General features: G+C 33.4%; 1 protein-coding gene and 2 pseudogenes across 3 annotated transcripts; 2 read left to right on the top strand and 1 right to left on the bottom strand.

Moving 5' to 3' along the window:
* The first annotated feature begins 4,514 nt into the window (after positions 1-4,514).
* On the top strand, positions 4,515-11,795 carry LOC111314325 (dolichyl-diphosphooligosaccharide--protein glycosyltransferase subunit 2-like). The gene is made up of 20 exons (XM_022915549.2): positions 4,515-4,590; positions 4,757-4,902; positions 5,157-5,349; positions 5,451-5,540; positions 5,769-5,825; positions 6,101-6,170; positions 6,341-6,405; positions 7,240-7,294; positions 7,478-7,605; positions 7,705-7,820; positions 8,254-8,323; positions 8,725-8,829; positions 8,954-9,043; positions 9,127-9,275; positions 9,460-9,571; positions 9,651-9,734; positions 10,055-10,135; positions 10,271-10,495; positions 11,109-11,231; positions 11,381-11,795. Exons 2-20 carry the CDS (start codon positions 4,760-4,762, stop codon positions 11,495-11,497), a joined length of 2,073 nt encoding a protein of 690 aa, XP_022771284.2. The 5' UTR covers positions 4,515-4,590; positions 4,757-4,759; the 3' UTR covers positions 11,498-11,795.
* A 536-nt stretch (positions 11,796-12,331) lies between these two features.
* LOC111313088 (putative methyltransferase PMT3) lies at positions 12,332-16,837 on the bottom strand (annotated as a pseudogene). Its single transcript, XR_016332453.1, has 7 exons — positions 15,779-16,837; positions 15,514-15,676; positions 15,222-15,403; positions 14,514-15,107; positions 13,766-13,932; positions 13,447-13,660; positions 12,332-12,941 (listed from the first exon to the last, which is right to left on the bottom strand). The product of XR_016332453.1 is annotated as a putative methyltransferase PMT3 (transcript).
* Positions 16,838-17,143: 306 nt separating this feature from the next.
* LOC111314323 (uncharacterized) lies at positions 17,144-21,961 on the top strand (annotated as a pseudogene). The gene is made up of 8 exons (XR_016332452.1): positions 17,144-17,597; positions 17,687-17,786; positions 17,899-17,979; positions 18,927-19,040; positions 20,165-20,236; positions 20,676-20,753; positions 21,432-21,682; positions 21,764-21,961. The product of XR_016332452.1 is annotated as an uncharacterized LOC111314323 (transcript).
* Positions 21,962-23,379: the final 1,418 nt, after the last annotated feature.

Genomic DNA, 23,379 nt, shown 5'->3' with positions numbered 1-23,379 from the left:
GATTACCATAAGTTCTTTTGGGCTTTGACATTCTAGAAAGAGTATGGACAAAAAAATATGTTTCATACTCTCACTTAAAAATTTTTTGGTGTAAAGCATTTATTCATGTGAAACAAAAAGAGGTCAAAACTTGACCGTAAAGCCATATAGTGTGTGTTTGTAGGATATAGTGATGAGAAATTTGGCTACAGAGTATAAGATCTAATGAAAATAATGATAGTCAGAAACAGAGATATAATATTCCATAAAAAAATACATAACAAACTTTGAAAAAAATGAAAAGACTACACAGATTACTGTTAAGTATAATATTTTAACACCAATAGGGGTTCTTCAGAAAAGAGTCATAATTAGTGAAAATGAGTAAGAAATAAAACTTGCGGATATGAATAAGCTAACCACAGTTAGTGATGAGCCAAATGTAATCAATTTTGAGCAAAAGAAGCAATCATCTCTACTTATGAGTGTTGAGCAAGGTGAGCAATCTTTTTCACCAAATAGTGTTGAGCAAGAAGAGCTACCTTTGGCATCATGCGGTGTAGAGTCTCAACCTAAAAAATTTACTAGAGAGCATAGGCCATTTATTAAATATTCAAGTTTAGATTTTATTTTAGTTACCAGTGAGAGTGAGCCAGAAAACTTTCAAGATATGCAAACTACTCCAGATAAAAAATACTAGTTAAAAGTAATGAAAGAAATGATGGAGTCACTGTGAAAAAATGATACATATGATCTTGTTAAACTTTCAAAATGAATGAGGTTGTTGAATAATAAATAGGTGTTCAAGTTAAAAAATGATGATGACAAACTAATAAGGTACAAAGCTCGATTGGTGGTAAAAGATTTTTTTAAAAAATCTAGCATCGATTTTGATGAAATTTTCTTTTCAATTGTGAATATGAGTTACATTTGAGTGGTACTGGGATATACATTAGTTTGAATCTTGAGCTTAAGCAACTTAATATTAAAATAACATTTTGCATTGTGACTTGCAGAAGGATATTTATATAAATCACCTGACAGTTTGAAGTAAAAGAGAAAGAGTATTAAGTTTGCAAATTAAAAAAAAGCTTATATGGCTTGAAACAAGCTCCGCGATAGTGGTACAAAAAAGTTTGATTCTTTTATGATGAGCCACGCTATAAAAAAAGGCATTAGATTTTTGTGTGTATGTCAAAAAAATTTCTGATGGTAACTTCATTATTCTTTTATTATATGTTGATAATATGTTAATTGTAAGACAATATGCTGTTATGGTTCACAAGTTAAAAAAATAATTGCTTAAGTCATTTGACATAAAAGATTTAGGTCCAGTTGGTATGAATATTTTCAGGATAGGAGAGTTGAAAAGCTGTGGGTGTCACAAGAAAAGTATGTTAAACGGGTGCTTAGTAGATTCAACATGCAAATACTAAATCAATTAGCAATCCATTTGCCAAACATTTTTATCTGAGTAAGAAATCTTATCCAATGACTAAGAAAGAGCAACTAACTATGTTTAGCATTCCTTATTCTTCTGTAGTTGATTCTTTGATGTATCTTATGATTTGCACACAGCCTGACATTACTAATGCAATTAGTGTAGTGAGTAAGTTTCTTTCTAATTTGAGAAAAGTTCATTGGAAAGCAATAAAATGGATTTTCAGATATTTTAGGGACACATAAAAAATGTGCTTGAGTTATGGAGTTTTACAACCAGTTTTAAAAATGTTTACTGATGCTGACATAGTAAGTGATCTTGATGGTAAAAAATTTATTTTAGGATATTTGTTCACTTTTACAAGAGGAGCTATATTTTGATAGTCTAAGTTACAAAAGTGTATTACTTTGTCAATTATAGAAGCTGAGTATATTGCAACAATCGAAGCATGTAAAAAAATGCTTTGGATGAAATATTTTTTTCTTGAATTGGAGTTGAATTAGAAAGAATATGTGATGTTTAGTGATAACCAGAGTACTTTAGATTTAAGTAAGAATACCATGTATCATGCTAAAATAAAACAAATTGATGTTAGATATCACTGGTTATGTTTAGTGATTGAGAAATAATAGATGCTATTAAAGAAAATCTATACTGATGAGAATGTAGCAGACATGTTAACTAAAATACTTAAAAAAAAAAAGCTTAAGCATTGTAGTAACTTGACCAAAATAGGTTATTTGGCTAAGTAAGTTTCAAATGAAACTACTATGGTGATGAATCTTTTCCTAATGGGATTGAAAGGAGAGATTGTTAGGAATGTGAGTCAAGTCCCATTCATTTGGACCAATTAAAGTCCATGAGCTTTTTGACTTTTGCCTTTTAATAAAAAAAGAAAGCCCTACATATTAAATAAGAAAAATGGTCAGTCTTAGTGTAAAGAGAGTGGTGTCGCAAATCAAGAAAAGAAAAGGAAAAAAAGAAGCCAGAAAAGATAGAAAAAAAATGAAGAAGAGAGAGTTAGTTAAATGAAAGTTAAACGAAAGTTGATCCTTGGTCTAATTAAGTTGAAACTTTATCAGTAAGTTTATGATTCAAAATTTTACAGTTTGAATGGTGAAAATTAGGTTTGAAGCTCTCTAAGAATAAATCTAAGGTGTATTTGTCGAGTCACTTATTTGGTGAAATTTTTTTAATTGTCTCTCTAGTCTTTAATTAGCTCTAGTTTTAGCTAAAGAAAAACTTTGTATTTCAATTATTTGATAGTGAATATTTTTCTGATAGTCCGTGATTTTTTTCCTCTACATTAAAAGATTTTTTATGTAAATCTTAGTGTATTTTATTTTTTCTGTATTATTGATTGTTGATTGTTGTCATTGCTATGATTTTATTACGATATATTACTTTTGTATTATTGTGTTTGTTACTTTAGGTTTAATAAAATTTACCACAAAAAACTTTAGCCCACTTGTTTTTCTGGCTTTGATTTTAAAAATTTATTGAAAAATTACTGGATTATTAGAGATCAACCGTAGTATGCCATGTGCCTTGATGACACGAAAGAAGAAGTACCAAAGAGCGAGGCTTATCAGGACTTGGGCAGGGCCGCAGGGGTGCTGATGGGTTTCTTTTTCTCAAACTTGGATTCAGAAAGAAGCCAGGACTCAACAACAGAAAGCAAATTTTCTGAGCTTTTCAACTCATTAGCTTCTGTCAACTTCTCAGGTCTCTTCAATTCACATGCTGGATGCAAGCCAGATGTATTGCCCATGTCTCCAACCCATAAAAAAATATGGGTTGCATTTACGATTGTGGCTCCTCTCACGAACCATATATGACATATTGGTCTTATGAATGATGGTGCAATCATCGATGGAAGTACTTAAATACTACAAGAACATCTATGGTCAACATGTGGTTAGCAATTGGATATGAGAGCCAATGCTAAAATCAAATGGCAAGACTGTAATAAAAACGAAATTGTCAACTTTACTAATTGTTGCAGAAAGAAATGTATCAGATAATGAGGAGCTATATCAACAGTTATATCCTTTTCCTAAAAATATTATAGATAGTGAGGATTTCAGCATCATATTCATATCTAATCTCTCATCTTCCAGCTCTTCAACAATATCATGCTTAGAGCAATGTTTATTAACAGAAAAAACAAGACACCACCTGCAGACATAGGCATTCTCCTTAAACAAATCAAGTAAATCCATTCTCGCTACGCATACTCTAATGCTTTTCAAATTTCCAGTTTCCTCTTTTCCAGATCTACAACAAGCTTGCTCCGCCATTTTTGGGGACTTTGGAAAACTGAAGAAGCACGGAGGTCCCGGTGCTTTTCGCGGTACTTCCATGCAGGATATAGTTCATTCATTAAAATGGTCTACTAAAAAATTCTAACCTTGTTTAGATTTAGCCAGTAGGAAATTGACACGTAGTAGTTGGTGGAGCAGAGTTTGAATTCACAGGTTTGGTACATGTGGCAGTGTACAAAATATTACAAATATTTTTATAAATTTTGGTTATTAATTTTAATCAGATATTGATGATTATTGAAAAAAAAAATAATAATAAGAAGAGAAGATAATGAAAAAGACTATATGAAAGACAAAAAAATAATTTACTAATAAATATTTAAATAATTTGATTCAAGAATATAATTATTAGCGTGCGAATACAATCTCTTTTATCTTAATTGAAACGTTAACCACTCTCAAAGGGAAGAGGTGGATCCTAAGGTTGTTTTAAAAAAAGTCGATTTGATACTTGGTAAAGTAATTTTGGGCAATTGGGCCTGTTTTCTGGTCCAAGGCTTATTTTCATTGATACCAAATTAAGCAACTGAGTCCGGTGGCTAAGGTTTGGCTTTATTGGGTGGACCTCTGATTTTTTTTGGGTCCATGTAGAAATATAAGCAGGATATAAATCCGGTCTTATGGCTGTGGGTTGCAGCTTACTCTTTGAAACTCGGGCCCCATTTAATCCGGATCTTAACCTGTTGGGCCAAGTTCGAAATATCCACGCAAAATTGCGTAAATTTTTTTTTTTTCTTCCTACTACTGACGTACAGAGCCAATCCAAACTCACTCGGTCACTTTGCGCATAGCGAAGACTGCGAAGACTTCACCAAAAAACGCAGAAAAATTTCTTCCACATTTCTGGTACATTTTCCTTTTTCTCGATCTAACTATTTCTAAACCCTAGGTTTCCCAAATTATGTTTAATTTCATTTGCATTTTCAAATCCTATAAAAAATTTATTTGCAAGAAACAAACGTCATGCTTTAGGCGGTTGACCGACTGCGTATGTGTTGAATTTTAATTGCAGGTAATGGCCAGAAGTCTAGCTGGATTTCTGGTTCTCTTTCTCTTCGTGTCGATCTGCGAACCCGCTTCGCTTTTTCAACCGATCTCCGATTCTCATCGATCTGCCGCTCTCGAGCTCTTCACTCCTGACCATGGATCCTTCAAAAGGTTTTCTTAGACCCAACTCTGTTTTAGCACGCCATTTCTTTATTTCTCCGTTTGGTTCTTAAGGAAAGAAATTAGGAGAAAATAGAGAATAAATACTTGAAGGTCAAACTTAGTTAAATTTATTTATTTTTATTTCAGTGATGAGAAATTTGATATTTTAGTTTTTTTTGTTTTCGATTTGGAAGTAGAATAGAGATCTCTCAGAATGAGGTTTTAGGAATGCCTATCTTATTTGATGTAATTGATATCACCAGCTTAGAAGAGACATACGAGGCACTAAGAACATTTGAGGTTCTTGGAGTTGAAAAAACGCCTGATGTAACCGCCACAGTTTGCCATTCAATTTCGGAAACTGTTGGGCCATCATCTTCAACTCAAAAAGATCTTTTCTATGCTTTAAAGGTTAATAGCATAGCGAAATGCAAGATAAACGAGAAAGCTTCTCAGGTATTATATGAATTTTGCTTGCTGACATGTGGTTCAAGAGCTTCTAACTTTGTTTAACCCTAGTGCTTAAAATTTTTGCTTTCTTTTATACTTTGCAAAAGGCCATTATTACAAGACTTAATGCTGCCGTCAAAGGTGCAAGTTCGTTGCTTGACTTCTACTATTCGGTAGGAGGTTTGGTACTTATCAAGGTAATGAATAAATGCAGGATACTTGTTATTATGATGCACTTCATTTTTATTCATGCAATTTAATAAATTTAATGAGTTTTCTAGATGATTTATATGGTACTAAATTTGCATCAGTTTGTTATGTTGGCAAAAGACCTTTTTCACCTGGTTTTTTTCTACAGATTCTATATTTAAGTTGTTTCATATTTCCCTCTACCTTCTAATGCATTGTTTGTCTTCCTGGATCAGAGTTCCAAAGCTGATGTTCATCTTGCTGATGCTGAGGGAGTTTTCCGCTCTGTCAAGGTTTGTTGCTATAACTAGATTTAGTTTTATTGTGAGGTTAAGATATGGTTCTCGGCCTCTCCAGATAGACAGGCAGGCTGAGGCCTACCATTTCAGTATGACTAGTTGATGTTGTGAGATTTGGGTTTGTGGAGGAGGCTCAATTTGAATTGACACAAACTTCCATTCTTATATTTTCATTAACTTTCTCACTTCAGCCAACCTCTATGGCCTGATTTAAGTTGCAACATATATTTGTCATGAATGATTGATTTTATGTTACAAATTGTTTCCAGGCTTTCAGCCAGAGTGATGGCAGGTGGCGTTATAGTTCAAATAATCCTGAGTCTAGTGCCTTTGCTGCTGGTAAAGACTTATCTAGATTCTAAAACTTGTTTTTCAAAGACAATGTCCACCCATAACCACGATTTAGCGTTTTCGTTCTATTACAGATTTTAGCTCTTCAATAAATTTTGGTCATATTCTTCTTTCCATTTACTATTAATTATTCATTTAGGCTTGTCATATTCTTGCAGGAATAGCACTTGAAACACTTGCTGGAATTGTTTCATTGGCATCTTCAGAACTTGACGAATCTTTGGTGAGTTGTAATGTTGCTTGCTTTGATCTGGTAAAAGTTTTGACCAATTTATGAATCTAAATCATTAATCAGCTCTAGATGGATGATAAAATGTTCTCCCATTCATCTTCATTTGTCCCTTTTTTTGAGTCAATTGCAGTTTTTTAGCTGTATAAAATTTGCAGTTTCTGGATTGATTATTTTCTTGTCCTATATTTATAAATTAGCTCTGTGTGTGTGTGTGTCTATATATATATATAGATATATATATATATATATAAACATTTTACTTCATTTTCTAACCATATCATGTGGGATATCTAGCTCATAGATGTGGATAGATCTTAATTCATGTTTTTTTAAAGCAATGCAATTAAAGATTTGTACATGTTACCAGATATCCAATTCTTTTGGGTGTTAATTTAATTATTAAATTATTGTGTTGAGGTAAAGTGGATTGTTGATTATCCTTCATGTGTTGATGAGGGCTATGTTAGAACTCCTGTAAGGAAAAGGGGATTATCCTTCTTGTAAGCATAGAACTATCAGTTTCCGTAGTTATGAGGCCTTCACTAAAACTCTAAGCCGACTGATTGAATTCCAGAAACTATATTAAGCTGCATAGGGATGTTAAATGAACTCATAATAATCAACATTTCTAGGAACTTTTAAATGTTTTCATTTATTACTTCATTTAGTCGTATGATGTCTTCTTTTGATATGGAATTATCTTTTTGCTGGTGAGCAAGGTTTGCTTTCGTCTTAATGGTTATTTCTATTGTTTTTTATCTGTCTGTCAACCATTTTTATTGTTAGTTGGGCCTTCCATAATATATATTTGCTTACTGTTGGCAGATCAGTACTCTAAAGAATGATATAAGCAAACTTTTTGACAGTATTGAGAAATACGGTATGTATATTTTCTCCTTTTTTTTCCAATTTTTTTTTTGTTCTATTTTCTTGGTTCTATTTTTATTCAAAATCTTTTTTCTCCTTCTACTTCCATTGATCATCTCTCAATGAAAAAAATGATGAATAGTTTGAAAATTTTTTTTTATTCGTTCTCTTTTTATTAAGTTATCTCTTTTTTCAGATGATGGGGCCCTTTACTTTGATGATAAACTTGTTGATGGTCGTGAACATCAAGGTTCTTTATCAACCACCTCATCTGTTGTTAGAGGGCTAACAGCGTTTGCAGCAGTGACTGCCGGAAGTCTCAATGTCCGTAGGAAGAGCTTGCTCATGCTGCATTTTTAGCCCACTTATGTTTTTTTTTTTTTCTTTTGAATGTATTCTAATGCTTCTGGTTTATTTCTGCAGCTTCCACGGGACAAAATGCTTGGATTGGCTAAATTCTTCCTTGGTATTGGAGTTCCTGGCGACGCCAAAGATTTGTTCAATCAAATAGACTCCTTAGCTTGTTTGGAAAGCAACAGGCAAGGTTTTTGTTTTGGCAGTTTTAATGTATTTTTATTTATTTAATATAATTTCAGGATGATATTAGTTTTCTTTCTGCTACCATGCTATGGAACTATTTCAATTGCTTCTTACAACTGTGATATGTTAACCTTTCTTGAGTTTTTATCACTCTTGAACAATACACTTTCTAGTTGATCCTTGAAAGAAAGCAAGAAATTATGAACATTCTTGTTTGTGTAGCTCTATACCTCTAGTTTGCAGAAGTTTTAGCTTTATTTGGTGAATTGAGAATTGAGCTAAGTGTTTGTAAACATGTTTTTCAACTTGCTTTTTATCTTTTGAGACTCCAGGAGACGACTAATATTTTAGTGTGCTATGTTACCTTCTTTCTTTGGTTTTGTATAATGAAGCTCTGGAGTTAATAGATCTTAAATTTCACTTGTCATGCAGGGTTTCTATCCCACTAATCCTATCACTTCCTTCTACGGTGCTTTCATTGACTAAAAAAGACTCACTCCAGGTTTGTCTGAAGTTAAATCCTTGACATGAACAAGTAGTGACTTAAATTCCCCTAAGTGGCAGAAACCTACCACCCAAGTATTAATGGTATTAGTGTTAGTGGCATTTCTATTTTGCTTCATAAGTACACAGTAGTTTTAGATCTTCATGAAGATGCTTATGCCATTTGACTTAGTGTATGCTGACTGGTATTTTTATCTAAAAGGATCTTTTTTCATGTCTCATTCAACTGAATCGAATTCATGATGTATATTGGTGGTGCGTTGACTTGCTTTTCAACCCTTTATTCATTTGCATTCACATTCTTAAGCCTCTTTGGTTTATACCAGATTTGAAATCATTTAATCTGGTTGATAGGGTTTTATTATACCGACTTTTACTTCTTCTTTTTGAATATAACAGGTTAGAGTTAACACTGTGCTTGGTTCAAATGCACCACCTCTAACAGTGAAGCTTGTGGAAGCTTTTAGTTCTAGTTCAAAGGATGCATCTCCAGTTGAAAGCCAGGTCTGTTGTTTCCTCAAGTAGTGTTCATTTTGTTGGATGTAATTTCTGCTGCATACAAGTTTTACTTTTGCATTTTTTATTTTGTTTAATTTGATTCAATGTTTATAAATATTATGAAATGCAGGAACTTAAGTTTGACACTGGAACTGTGGTACATATCTTGAACAACTTGCCAAAAAGTATTGATGTTGGAAGTTATACATTTGTTTTTGAGGTATTGTTGTTGTAACCTATTCATAGATTGAAGTTTTATGTTCATCTGGCTTTCCATTACATACAAAATTTGAATTTTTGTAGATTGTGTTTCATGAACCTGATCATGAAAAGATTTATGTTACGGGAAGCCAAACAAAAGTACCGATATTTGTGACAGGACTTATCAAAATTGAAAATGCAGAAATTACAGTTCTTGACAGTGATCTTGGGAGCATAGAAACACAGAAAAAGTATGTTATATATTTCTTTTGCTTATATTTTGTTGGTTTTTATCATACCTATAATTGATATAATTGATGACTGTCTTTGGTATCTGTATAAGTTAGTGCCTAGTGTGTTTGATTTTTTTTTTCAACTGAACCCAGACCATTTTTTTTTTGTTCATGGTCTTACTCTTACATCCTATAAATATAGGCTAGATTTAGCTGGACAAAATACTGTATCATTAGCAGCAAATCACCTTCAGAAGTTGCGTCTATCCTTTCAGTTGACAACTCCTCATGGACGTGCTTTTAAGCCACATCAGGTTCAACCTTCTGCTTGTCTTCATTTTAAATGAATGATATTCTTTGCATCAGTTTGATGCTGAGTATGGTGGCTTGCAGGCTTTGCTCAAGTTGAGACATGAAAGCAAGGTTGAGCACATCTTTGTGGTTGGAAACTCTGGAAAACAGTTTGAGATAATTCTAGTTAAGTATCTTTTTTTTCATAGGTTAAGTATTATTCTGGGGTTTATGACACTTAAAATGTTATTAGTATCTAGTATCATTTGAGATTTCTCTTATTTCTTATGGCACATGATAATGACTCTTTTCATTTGGAAACAAGAAGACATCTATAGCTTTATATTATTATTAGGAGCTGTTCCCAAATAAGTTTTCTTCAAGCTGGCTCAGCTTATAATGCACCTATTTTAAGATTTGAAATTACTATTCAGATGAATATTCAGTTTTATATTCTTTATTGAATTTTGGTTTTTTATATTAATCCTTTATGACTTGTCTTGTAGAATTTTCTTAGTCTGGTTGAGAAGTTCTTCTACCTCTCAGGTAGATATGACATTGAGCTCACTGTTGGTGATGCTGTTATGGTAAGTGTTGCTTTTGCTCTTTAAAATTCTCAATTTGTATGAGTCCACAAATATGTTGGAATAATATATATATATATATATATATATATACACATACATATACATATATATATATATATATATTGCTTTCTTCAGGAGAACTCTTTATTACGAGCTATTGGACATATTGAGGTAGATCTACCAGAACCACCTGAGAAGGCACCCCGCCCTCCTCCACAGCCCGTCGATCCTTACTCAAGATATGGGCCCAAAGCAGAAATAACACACATCTTTAGGGCTCCTGAAAAGCTTCCACCAAAGGAGCTTTCTCTTGCTTTCCTGGGTCTTACCATCTTGCCATTACTTGGATTCTTGATTGGGGTGAGTCTTGTATGTGCTGTTTCTTTTTTTATTTTCATTTAACCAGGAAGTTACTGATATCTGAATTTTTAATTAATTTATTTTTTTAACCTTTTATGCTTGATAAAATTGTTTGATATTGGCTTGGGTTCTGGTTAAAAATTCAAGACTGGTGTTACCCTAAATTTGTTTGATATTTTAATTCAGTGGCTTGAATCAACATTTCTTCTGGACCCTATTCTCAAAACTCGTGTTTCTGTGTGTTTGTGGCATGTTGCATATCTCTGTTCTCTGGGTGCTTCATGGCTTAGAAACAAGGATTTATTAGGCTGTAAAAAAGAAGAGTCTTTGACATGAGGTTTTGGGGGCTATTAAGCTCTTTGGTCTCTGGCCTGGGAAAGGAAAGGCTTTTCATTTCAATAGTATTCTTGGAGCTTGTTAAGTGATCTCAGTCGGAGAATCCAGCAGTCTTGCTTGTTAAGGTATTGGGGATTGCACTTTTGAAGGCATAATTTTCAACTGTTTCTGGCTAGGTCTTGCATGCATGCATATGTTAGTATTAGCAGTATTTGCTTAAGCTATTTTCGAACTGTTTTTTTAATCCTTACCGGGTGAATTTTGTTTGCTTTGACAGCTGTTGCGATTAGGGGTGAATCTGAAGAACTTTCCTACCGGAGCCGTACCTGCCACATTTGCCATTCTCTTCCATGGTGGCATTGGGGCAGTTCTGTTGCTCTACGTGCTTTTCTGGTTGAAGGTTAGTATTGCAATTATTATTATTATTATTATTATTATTATTATTGTTATACACTTAAACTGCACTCCTGAGCAAAGTCAATTACCATTTTTTTTTCTTTTATATATATTGATTCTATCATTGACTTTCTATTTATCTTGTGTGTGCAGTTGGATCTATTTCAAACACTGAAACTAGTTGGCCTCTTGGGAGTTTTCCTCATGTTCGTTGGACATAGAATCCTTTCCCATCTGGCTGCAACATCAGCCAAGTTGAAATCTGCCTGAGATCATATGAACGAAGAATTCCTTTTACAAGAGTGATGCAAGAAAAAGAGTTTTCTCTTTGGACAACAGCTTTGTCTCAGACATGTCAACTCAATTTTGTAGGCTCATTTTGACAATCTTAGTAATTAGTGTCACGTCAAAAAAATGTTACGAGTTAAAGCGTTTACCGCATGACTGACACCAATAGGAAGTGGCTTATGATTAAAAAATCTTTCTAATTTAAAAGGGTTAACGTGTGATTTAGTTTTCGAATTATTTAATATATCTACAGAAAAAATTTATGATTAGATATTCAAAATTTGTTTTTATTAAGTATTTTCTCACATTAATTTTGTTAATAAAAAATAATTAATAATATCATGACGTACATTTTTATTAGTTGGTATGTTAACATTTTGATCAATAGTGTCAATTAGTGATGCAAAATATTTTACCAAAATAAAATTTCAGATGTTCAATAATGCAAAATGCTTGATCTAAAAACAATTCAAATATAATCATTAAAAGTTCATGAGTAAAATTATATGTTAAACCAAATTAGCGTGTTCTGTTTTGTTCATATTTAAAAAAGGTGAAAACTCCTTCAAAAATAGGTGAAATTGATGACCTTTTTTTTTGCCAGTAAGGACCAAATGTTTTAATGAACATAAATAGTTCCAGCTTATACTTTTTATGTTCCTTCTTTATCTTTCAAATTTTTTTTCAAATTTCCGACAATAAATTGAAGTACTAAATCATTTTGAAGATATGTACATAGAGAGAAGATCGCTTTTTCTGACTATCATAGAAGCAGCGAGGCTATTGAACAATGGATCTCTTGAGAGAAGCCTAATCATGCATTTTAATCAAAGAAATTAATTGATGAAAGAATAATTATCTTACAGTCCAAGGATTTAACGAAAATAAATTGCTAAAAAAATAAAGAAAATAAAATAAAAGAATATAGAGTCAAAATTCTGGATATGTTCTACAGTGAAGATTGAAGATAAATGAAAGAACAGAAAAGGCTAAAGAAAAAAAAAATTGTAGAAATCTGCTTGGCATTGTATCTGGCAAGCCTTCAATGATATACGACTTAATATATATGAAATGAAATGAAGGCTTCACCTGAATTGAAACTTGGAAGTCTTATTCCGATTCCTTAAGGCCTTCACTTGTAAGCCACATTTTCTTTTGAATTATGAACACCACTACATCATCCTCATCTTGCTCAGAGTCCAGCTGAGATTCGGCTGTTGCCACTGATTCCCGGGGTAATGCTCCAAAATATTTCTTTATCAACTCCACTATTGATCGCTTATCATGAACAATGATGAAACCTTTACGCCTCAAGATACGGTCCATTTCTATTAATAAATCCACAATGCTACAGTCTTTCCTTTCAATATCCGAGAAGACAGTCCAAGCATGAAGGAGATCATAAATTCTTGGACAAGTTGAGAAGCTTCACACGTGTCAGTTTCCGGACATAGGAATTTTAGCAACAAATAGGACACTTCAAGGCAGATCAAAATGAAATATATGAAAAAAGAAAAAAAAAGGGGGGGGGGGGGTGGGAGTGGGGCGCGGGCGCATCTCTTTAAGACAGGTTATTCCTTGCCAGCTCCTTCATTTGTTCATGGGATAAACTGCATGCACTTTGGTAAAGAATAAGTAAAGGGCTTAGAACATTTCTGATGATTGCAACAGTCGGTTACTCAATATCCTATTAGCTGTTAATAACTTTTTCAATCTAGGAACTATAACAATTTGGTTTCTTGGAACGAATGGAGTCTAGACCCTGGCCTAATGTTCTATATGACCCCTGATAAAACTAAGCAAGTATTGACCTTGCTGAAATCATATCCATCTCCTTTCCTTTTCTCTCGAAGCAGGACTACTAAGAGAAAGCAGTTACATATTAAACTAACAAAATCAAATTAATTGTCTAATTAAAATTCTTAACATACCAGTTATGCACAGTTCCTATTAGGCCACTTTCATATATTATTTTGAGAGTTTTAGGTCCATCTTCGGGCGCCACATTCATAACCCGAACATTTTTGTTATTCAGAGCAGCAGCAAATGAATCCAAGTTTCCCTTCATGTCCATTAAGTTTCTCACTGTATCAGACTCAATATGTTGAGATTCCAATAGTTTTCAACTCTTCGCTGCCAAACCTCCTGCAACACATACCCGGCCATAAGCCAGTTTCTTCATGCATGCATTTGCTTATAAATGCACATATCATGCACATATAAACATGTAGAAATCTTGTGACAGATTACCATGTCCTTTACAAACATTTCATCAAAGTAGCCCAAATCAGCAAGACGGGGATGTGTAGTCAAATGAGCAGGCCAAGGAGCCAACCCACTCCCTCTTGCTCTCCGAATTTCTGATTGGATCGAAAGAGCATGTCCACTTCCAATATTAATCTCTTCCAGCATGGAAACTGCTTATAATGCAATACGAAAGCAAGTTACGAGCAGAGCGATGTTTCTTTTGTGAAATAAACATTTTATATTGGACAGCTAAAAGAGAATTCTCCAATTTATTTAATAGTGATAATAGAGGTTTAAGTCTCTAATTGTCATAACTTGCAAAAGAGTAAATAGAAAATCAATCATTAATGTGTGCTTAATTCTGCCTTTCTGCATATAGTTTATAGAACTTACATATGCATAAATAACATTAAGATACCAGAAGATTGCACTAGGTAATTAGAGAATCTCATTGGAAAGGACTACAAGAGTGACTATACTCTAAAGTATGCTTTTCTTTCTAAAATAATGGCTTCGAAGCTAGTCTAAAGTCCTTGTAAGTTTTACTTTTCTATTCTCTTCGGCACTTATATTTAGCCGTAGTCCATGTTTAATTCTAGCTTGCAGATGATAAGTGATCATAAGTACTTACTTTAGTCTAAATTCACTGGAACTTCAAAATTGTCTACAACATTTATGTAGCAATAGCTCTTGGATAGACAAAACAGACATCAGATGAGACATATATGAAACAAAGGGCAGAGGTACTCACGACTGGAGTAAGGAGTGATACAAGCTTCCATTGGAACACCCCACACAGCATCTGGATCATCATCAGATTTGCACATGGGAGGATAAGTACCAGGCTCTCGTTGCATGGAACAGTCATTTGTCAGGGGTTTGACCCAAATAACAGTTTGATTCCTTTTAGCGGCTATCTTCCAACACATTCGCTCCACAAGGGCACTCATTGCTCTCCAAATTCTCAAATCTTCTTCATCCTGGGCATATGCTTCAGGAGATGAATAGGCAAAATAACCTCCTGGCCTGAGTACCCTGTCTAGCTCCAAAAGAAGGATTCCTTTCCTTTGAAGCCAATCAATCCTAAAACGAGAACAATGCGCAAGTTCAAAAGATCTACTTGGGTAAGGAAGCCTCTTTGTCCCTAAGACACCAAGATATGCAGGAATTCCTCTCTCCAGAGCAAACTGGATCTGGTTTTGATGAACATCATTTGCTGCTAAAGACATCACAAGGATATCAGACGAAAGCAGGTATCCTCCAAAACTAGCAACTCCACAACCCACATCAAAAACTGTTCTGAGATTTCCCTCATTGTTTAAAATTTGTTTGGAAAGTTTAGCATCTGCCAGTTGAAAACATGAATATGATTATTGCTGTATTCATCAGAGTGAAAGTTTCATATAGTCAAATGACCTTTTTTTTCCTTTTTCCTTCCTGAACAGGACAAATTGCTTACATTTGCCATTGAAGCAATATGCCTGTCTGCCCCACAATGGAAGTGAGTTCCTCCAGGAAATACAATCTTGTCACCTTTGACAACCATCCAATTCTGGTCGGATTTTCCTGTTGCAAGTTGGGTATGTGGTATATTTGCTTTCCATACCTCATCCCTGCTGTTGGGCCACTTGATAGGGATCTGAAACCATCAAGAACCAAAAACTTTATGATGCCTTAATCTGCATGGTAAGAAACATATGGAACTTTTCCTAATTCCATTTAATGTAGGAAACTAGAGCAAGACTTCATCTTGTATCCAGGTGGAGGACGAATCAAATAATTGTAGCATCTTTCAGGCTGTGGGCAATGTCTTTCATAGTGTTCCATCACAGACAAATCCAACTTCAATCGTGTCTGTTATATAAGATTCCTGTCTAGGCAAGGAATTAGCTCGGAATGTCGATCATCACAAACCTTTGACAGCAAAATATATATATATATATATATATCAGGTAATCCATAAACAAATATAGGTTCAAAATTGTACAGAAATTGGCTCATATAAATTTCACTCACTAGAAAACTCTTTAGTATAACACCATCATCTCCAACTTCATCTAGCTTAGCAGAAGAGTCAGCGGTTTCTTCATCCCCACGCCAATAGGAAGAACCAAATTTCCTCAAAGATTTACTTCCATACTCAAGTCCAGGTGAACCGTGGCTTCGAGTATATGCATAGAAGCAACCACAACAGATAACCAAGACTACTATCCAAGTGACTACCGTTTTTTTGGATTCACATCAGCTCTTCCCCTTGTCATATCTTTTTAGGGCAAACAAAGAAGAAAGAGTAAAAAGAATCTCGTTTCTACTTTACTTCAACATGCAGAGTCAGAATCTTTACAAACCAAATTATAGGATTCAAAAGATCAACAATGGATTTAACATCCAAACAACCAAATCAATAATATCTCACTCAGAAAATACCTCAAATTAGAAGTATCTTTGAATCTTCCCAACTTGCAAATTCACCTGACAAAAAAATTACAAAATTTCAAAAGCAATTGAACCACAAACCAACATAACCCATAAGCTTCTCAGCTATAAATAAATTAAAAATCACTGATTCCAATGAATGAATGTATGAAATAAGACCATTTATAAGGCATTGAATCCAATCGAAGACATTAAACAAACATTGACAGTGAAATAAATAACAAAGCAACAACATTCAAAAAGACTTCATATTACCTTAAAAGAAGAAAAGAAAATTCTTGCAGTGTAAAAAGAGAAACAGACCCAGATTCCCAGTTTCAGTAAATAAACAAATCAAAGCATTGAAATTGGTGATTAATACTATAGCACAAGTGAAGAACAAATTAGGGGGCAAAAAGGGAAATACAAAAAAGAAAGGAATCAAATGTAGCAGTACTAGTAACTAGTAAAGCACCGACAGTTGCATTGTCATCTACAATTTGAAATCCCAAAAATTAAAGCTTTGAGATAGAATGAGAGATCCAATACACCCACTACAGTCTTTCAAAGCTTCAATATTTTTACACCTTAAAATAATAAAAAATTATCAAACAAAAAAGAAATGCTTTCGGCAACATGCGCAAAAAAGCGAAAAAAGAAGAAGAGATAATTAACAACTGAATTAATTATAAATATACATTTAAAAAAAAGTTGGAAAATTTTGCATGTTGGTACCATGTATCCTTTAGGACCTTTACTTACCTGTAAAGGAAAAAAAGGGTGCTAAAAGAGGAAAAGGCACGTGAGAGCGGACTGAACTACTGAACAAACTTTTTGGAAAAGCAAAAAAGGGCAGTTCTTTTTCTTTTTTCTTTTTTTTTTTCCACTGAGAGCGTTAGCAGAGAAGGGGACAAAGACAGAGACAGAGACAGAGACGAAGTTTAACGACAATGAGGGTTGTCGTTTAATTAGTTTCAAATTCAGGTTTAGAAGGCGGTTTTATCGGGGGTTTTGTTTCAGATTTTGAATAAATCTTTTCTTTTTTTTTTTTTTTTTCAGTCAAAACTATCTATAAAAAATCTTTCAAAATATATTACTTGTTGAAAATATTAAAAAGTTTTATTTTAATCAGAGAAGAAAATTGCTTTAAGATTTTAAAATATAAAAGTGATTTATTTTTTAACATTATATTACAAATATATAAATACACGTCACTAAACCGAAAGCTCCAAAATAGAGAGGTGGGCCCTGGCACCAACGTTCGAATTTCCGCTGGATTAGGGTTCCAAATTAGATTTCGGGGGTTTGTTTTTTTTAAGCTTCGATTAAAGATGCAGAAAGGGGAAAAATGCAGAAGAGAAGATGGAGAAGAAGAGATCGATGCCGAAAATATGCGATCCTGATCATTCTCTTTCCCTCGGTTCAAAAATTCACCCCTCAAACAAAATAGTATAATTTTTCCTTTCCTATTTCAGCTAATGTTGATCTTGATAGCTTCTAATTTCACAGAGAAGGAATCTTAGCTTTAGCGACACTTTGGTGGCGCTTCGTATAATGCGATCTCAGTTTCCTCAAATTGATAAGGCTAGCTCTATACTTCTCCTTAAAGGTTCACCTTTTCTTCTAAAAATAATTATAGCTATTTTCAATTACAATGTGTAATTTTATTTGTTTTTCATTTTTTTAAAAAGTTCTTTCATTTTATTTGGTTCTGTTTCAAGGTTGCAATTCGACATTTCATTTTACAGTCACAATTGTGTAGCATAGTAAAGAACAGAACTTAAGTGGATAGAGAGCTAGAGGTTTGGTTCCTTAACCTTCAAATTTGGAATATTATTTCGGATGCAAAATTGTTCCTGAACTATGATTCAATTTGAAGTTTGGCCTAAAATGTATTTTATTAATTGAATATTTGTTTTCATTAGTTGAGTGGCCTGTTATTCTCTCGCATTTTGCGCTGAAGCCTCTAATTGTAGATCCAAGTTTTTGGACTTTATTCTATGAGATATTTATTGTATTTGGATTTTCTGCACTTTATCTATTTCTCTAAGGCTTCATGGTTTCCCAGGAGAAGGAGTCACCCACTCGGCTACTCCCCAAGTTCAAAGTAGATCCATGTCCATTTTGCAGGTTTTAGTTAGACATGTACATTTCAAGGCTTACATCATGTGCTTCCTGGTAAAATAGATATTTGGGACATGTTCGTGACTGAAACATGATAAGAAAAGATTTCTAACAATCTGAATAGTGAGCGCCTGGTTCTTCTGAAGTGAGCATGTAAATCTTCTTTTTTGTTAGGAGTTTCTTTGATATGTAATATTTCTTGCAACTTCCTCTCCTGCATTTATCTATAGAATAGTTTTTCCACTTAGTTCCATTTGGTTTATATTATATGTTCTCTTTCTGCACTCTCTAAGTAGGGAGAAAGCAGTGCTTGTTTTCAAACTAAATACTGGACAAGATGATCATGGTATAATGTTTTTAGATAATTATCAAAAACAGGTTGGTTGATTGATGTTTCTAAATTCGTTTGATCAAGGATGATTAGCTTGTCATGTTTAGTTTGCAACTTTAATGTCACTTAGTTCAAACTGAGGGCCTGTTACTTATAATCTGGGCTGACTCTGATTGAGGTATTAGGCTTTATGGTGCTTGGTATTGTTAGTGAGGGATGCTTGTTTTGTTGCAAGGCTAATAATGTAGGCTTCATTTGACTGTTTTTCTCTGTCCATATTATTTGTACACATAGAACATGCTGTCAACTGCATGGAAGAAAGGAAACAAGGTGATCTTGAAGTTTTAGATGGTTTACAGTGCATGTATTGAATCCAAGCTGGAACCTAGCATTGAACATCAAGAACTTGTGAGTGACCTAAACACCAACGAACTATGATGTTCGTTTACATTGTACTCTGCTTTGAGACAGACTAACTTTGTGTTTATCAGAACCCTCTGTCATCAACTACATTCTGCAAGTACAATTTTGAGTCATTGTATGAATTTTTTTTTTCTGTTAACCATGCATGTCCTGCAATTGTGGTGAGCTTAATTTTTCCCCTTTATAAGGAATTTTCTTGAAAGTCCCCTTGAGGAAACATTGGCTCTTATAGTCAAAATTATTTAAAAAATTAATAGATTCTAGCCACTACAAGTCTGTTTAATCTTTAGTTTGGATCTCCGTCTTTTGTTTTTTTCTCTTTGGTCTCTAACTGTATTGAATTTTGGTAGATAGAATAGGCAGACCCACTTATCCTTTTCTTTGATTGGGTAGAGGCATTCATATTTTTTAAAAAGGGCTTAGGTTCTGATGCTACTTTAGCACCTAATTTTAATCTCTTGGCACACCTACTTTTTACTTGGAGATTTGACATGACAAAAAGCTTTTGAGTGTTTAATCTGTGGATGTCCTTTACAGATAAATTGGCTATTGTGTTGTATTTCAAGTGGCTCAAAGCATTTCCTTAAGTAATCATTTTGGATCTATAGCCAATAAGTAATCTTGTATTGTAGGAGCATTCCGAAATTTACTTTTGACATTGATTATCATGTGTTGTTGTTTTCATCATCATCATTTAGTATTTTAGTATTTGGGTGCTGATGTATTTAGTATTTTAGTTGCATTGTCTGTGTACATGTGGTGTATATGACATACTTGACAACTAGTTGTGATGTGAAAACTTTAAACAATTTATGAGTTTTACTAATTATCAAGTTGTCTATATAGTGGCAGACTCATATGTGTACGGGTGTGTGACATGTGGGTAAAATGTGATGACTTCAGAGATCTTATATCATGAAATTTTCTTCTTACTTAAGAAGATATTGTCTTACGTTTTATGAACGTCTTGTCATCAGATTAATGTTCTTTCTACTTTTTTTAGTAATTTTCTTTGCAGAATATTGTTACCATAATCTGTTTGGGTTACCATTTGCATGTGCTTGCATGTTGTCTCTATAGTTTCATAGCTTTGCTTATCTTGGCTGCAGTTTTAACTCTTATCACTAGGGGGAAGGGTAAAAGGTGAACACATATCCCTTCTTATCAATGCTAGCCTTCTTGTAAGTGAACTTTGCTGCTGATGAATTTTTCATATTGTTCCAGTTTATTGAAATTCTTTGCTTGGATATTGTATATTTTGTGACTATTTCTTTCCCTACATCATAAATCGATTTTGTATATATTCAGTAATTTGATCAAACTAGAATTACATCCTATATTATGAATGCCATCTGAATGGGTTTGTTAGAATAGACAAGTGAAAACGTGCAAATCTGTGCACATGGAAGTGCTTTTTGCTTATTTTATACTGGTAGGTGTTAAATGCATATTTGGTTCTTTATTACTTCTTTTCTTTTAATTTCCCCAAGCTGGTACTTATGCAATTGCATTTCCTTAGTTTTTTTATTCCCCTTTTCCTCTTATAGTATAATTGCTGTTAAACATGTTTGATTTCCCCTCAAGTCTGTTCCTGTTCTAACAATGACATGTTCCTTTCAGACTCGCCATTTGATTGATCCAAGTATGTACTGCTTTGCAATCCCAAATATTGGTTCAATAATGAAAGGCCTCTCCAAGGTATATAAACTATTTTTTTGTTAATTTTCCCGCTCTAACTAGTGGGATGTTAATATTTGCTTGTTATATTCCATCCCTTCGAAGTTCACTGTGAGTTTAAATGTTTTCACTCACCGGGTCTGTTAGCACCTATGACAGTGAGGCAGTATGGGTGTTTTTTTTTTCTTTGGCAAAGGGGAGAATGTCTATCCTTGATTTATTGATTATTGTGAGCATATTGTGAATTAGGTGCTTGGGAATATAAATATACGAACTCATAATTGAAACTATACTCTAACATGGAATGTTAGATTTTGCTGATTACAAAAAGGAGTTGAACATAAATTTAAGGCAGAATCCCATTGAATCCTTTTATGCTATTTTGGGTTCCCACTAGTCAAAACTTTTGGTTTCACATATTTGGTTTCCATCGAATTAAAATGTCAGAAGGAGCCTGAACTTAGGAAGGATGTAATATCAAAACATTTGGACTTGGGTATGAATTACATGTATAAATACATAAATCCTCCAAAACTTTTCAAACAGTTCGTATTTTACCAATAACTTTGAATAATTTAGATGCTGTTTTTTTGTAGCAAAGATAGAATGCTTTTAAATTTTATAATAAGATATCTAAATTTTAGGTCCTCTACTCTTTCAGTGTTGTACTTACCATGTTTTTATTTTGCTCGGATTCAGGGAAGAAAGGAACTCCTCTCTTTTTTAAATTGCAGGACATATAAGGAGATGATGTTGGCCCCTTTGGATATTATCTCCTTTTGATATGAGATTTCACCCTCGTGACTTGATTGGATCTGGTCATCTCAAAACTGTGCATACACCAACTGGCATAGTTGTTCGGGTTTCAAAAGATTAGATCTTTGGAAGACACCACTAGCGGTGAAATTTGGATTATATTGCTTCTCTTTTGGCTCAGTCTTGAATATGAGGTATAGTTACTAATTCACTGGAGTCCTTGGCCCTTAATGCCTATATCATCTGTTAATAGAATGATGAAAAATTTTTATCAGGTTGATGAATGAATGACAAAACAACCATTTTCATGCAATCATGCACATCGGCATAGATGAATGCAGGATGATGTGATTGTCTTCTCTTCTAAATCTTGTATTATTCATTATTGACAACCTTCCATGATCGACTAAACTGCTGTAAGGCTTTAACATTAATAGTATTTCAACTGCAAATTCATCAGGTCTTTTTACTTCTATCAACTTTCTAATCTAATGTTTCAGTACTTCCCTTTTGATCTCCCCATGTTTAAAGTGAAGTGAACCACTGTAAATGAACTTTATAAAGTTATGCAGACCTGGACCTTAACTTAGAGCAATTGAATATGCATACCAAAGATATTGATGAAATATTGTGAAATTGGAATGTTAGTCCTGCTGAAATCTTTTTTTTTTTTTTTAATTGAGAATAAAACTTTAAACTCCACTATAAATATCATATATAAATATTAGAAAACAAAATGCTTTAGAAAGTCAATTTTTTGTACGTCCAATGGCCATTGACCACATTTATAAGCCCTCGAAATTATATATATATATATATATGTTTGTATGTATGTATATATTGTAATAAAAAACTTCCCCTTGAAATATTGAACATTTAAAAGATCCTAATATATATATATATATATATATGACCCAATACTTGTAACTTAATAAATTTTTGAAAATAGCAAACTAACTAATAAAGATTTTTTAAGACTTTTCTCTCATTAGAAAAGTCTTAAGAATGTAAACTGTTAAAACAAATTTAAAAGAGAAGATAAATGCTAGTTTATTTTGTTAATTTTAACTATAATGACCCTTGTGATGCCCAATTTATTGATGGTTTTCTTTAGAAAAATATGTGACCTTTCTAGTTCATAAATAAGATAAGTCAGTTTGATACATACATACATACATATATATATATATATAATGTACATATATCTTGCCTAAGATTTGAACCAACTGGTTTAACGAATTAATATCAAATTGTAAGATTGGAATGTAGAATGTTAAGGTTTTTGACACTGGGGCACTGCCACCTAGTGGAATCTTAAAAGATTAGAAGGGTTATAATTGATGCCGCTGCAACATTCATTAGTTTTAAATTTATCTTTGATATTACTTGCAAATCTATGTGGAGAGAGAAAGTCCTTGATATGGTCTCTTATTAACTTGGCTGAACATTCATTAGTTTTAAATTTATCTTTGATATTACTTGCAAATCTATGTGGAGAGAGAAAGTCCTTGATATGGTCTCTTATTAACTTGGCTGATATGCCTTGTGGCTTCGAATTTTAGGCAGTTGATGAAATTTAGCACATGAGGAAAAAAAATCAGTTGAATTTAGAGACATGACCATTTGGTCAAAAGTAACGATATCAACCTTCTATCAGAAATAAATGCATTCCTAAGAAAGTCATCTATGCTGTTAGGGGACTGTATTTTATTCAATGAAACATGGTGCTCACACCGGTAAATATGATTTGGGGTGACAAGCTGTGACAATAGCCATCTGACCTTTGATTTAATTAGTGAATATTAGAGAAGCTTATGCTTCTATTCCGTCTTTACTTCCTACAGTCTCTACGGTGAATTTTTCTCTTTGATTGAGTTTGCAAGTATCATCA

This window comes from Durio zibethinus, chromosome 23 (genome assembly GCF_047325235.1).
Source record: "Durio zibethinus cultivar Kanyao isolate XHJ-2024 chromosome 23, ASM4732523v1, whole genome shotgun sequence".
Lineage (NCBI taxonomy): Eukaryota > Viridiplantae > Streptophyta > Magnoliopsida > Malvales > Malvaceae > Durio > Durio zibethinus.
This window is presented reverse-complemented; position numbering and strand designations above follow the sequence as displayed.

What these genes read in the sequence shown, in the direction of transcription:
- LOC111314325 (XM_022915549.2), top strand. Translation starts at nt 4,760, where the DNA reads ATGGCCAGAAGTCTAGCTGGATTTCTGGTTCTCTTTCTCTTCGTGTCG. An exon ending in GCTTGTTTGGAAAGCAACAG is followed by an intron (nt 7,821 to 8,253) that starts GCAAGGTTTTTG and finishes CTTGTCATGCAG; the next exon opens with GGTTTCTATCCCACTAATCC. An exon ending in CTAAAAAAGACTCACTCCAG is followed by an intron (nt 8,324 to 8,724) that starts GTTTGTCTGAAG and finishes TGAATATAACAG; the next exon opens with GTTAGAGTTAACACTGTGCT.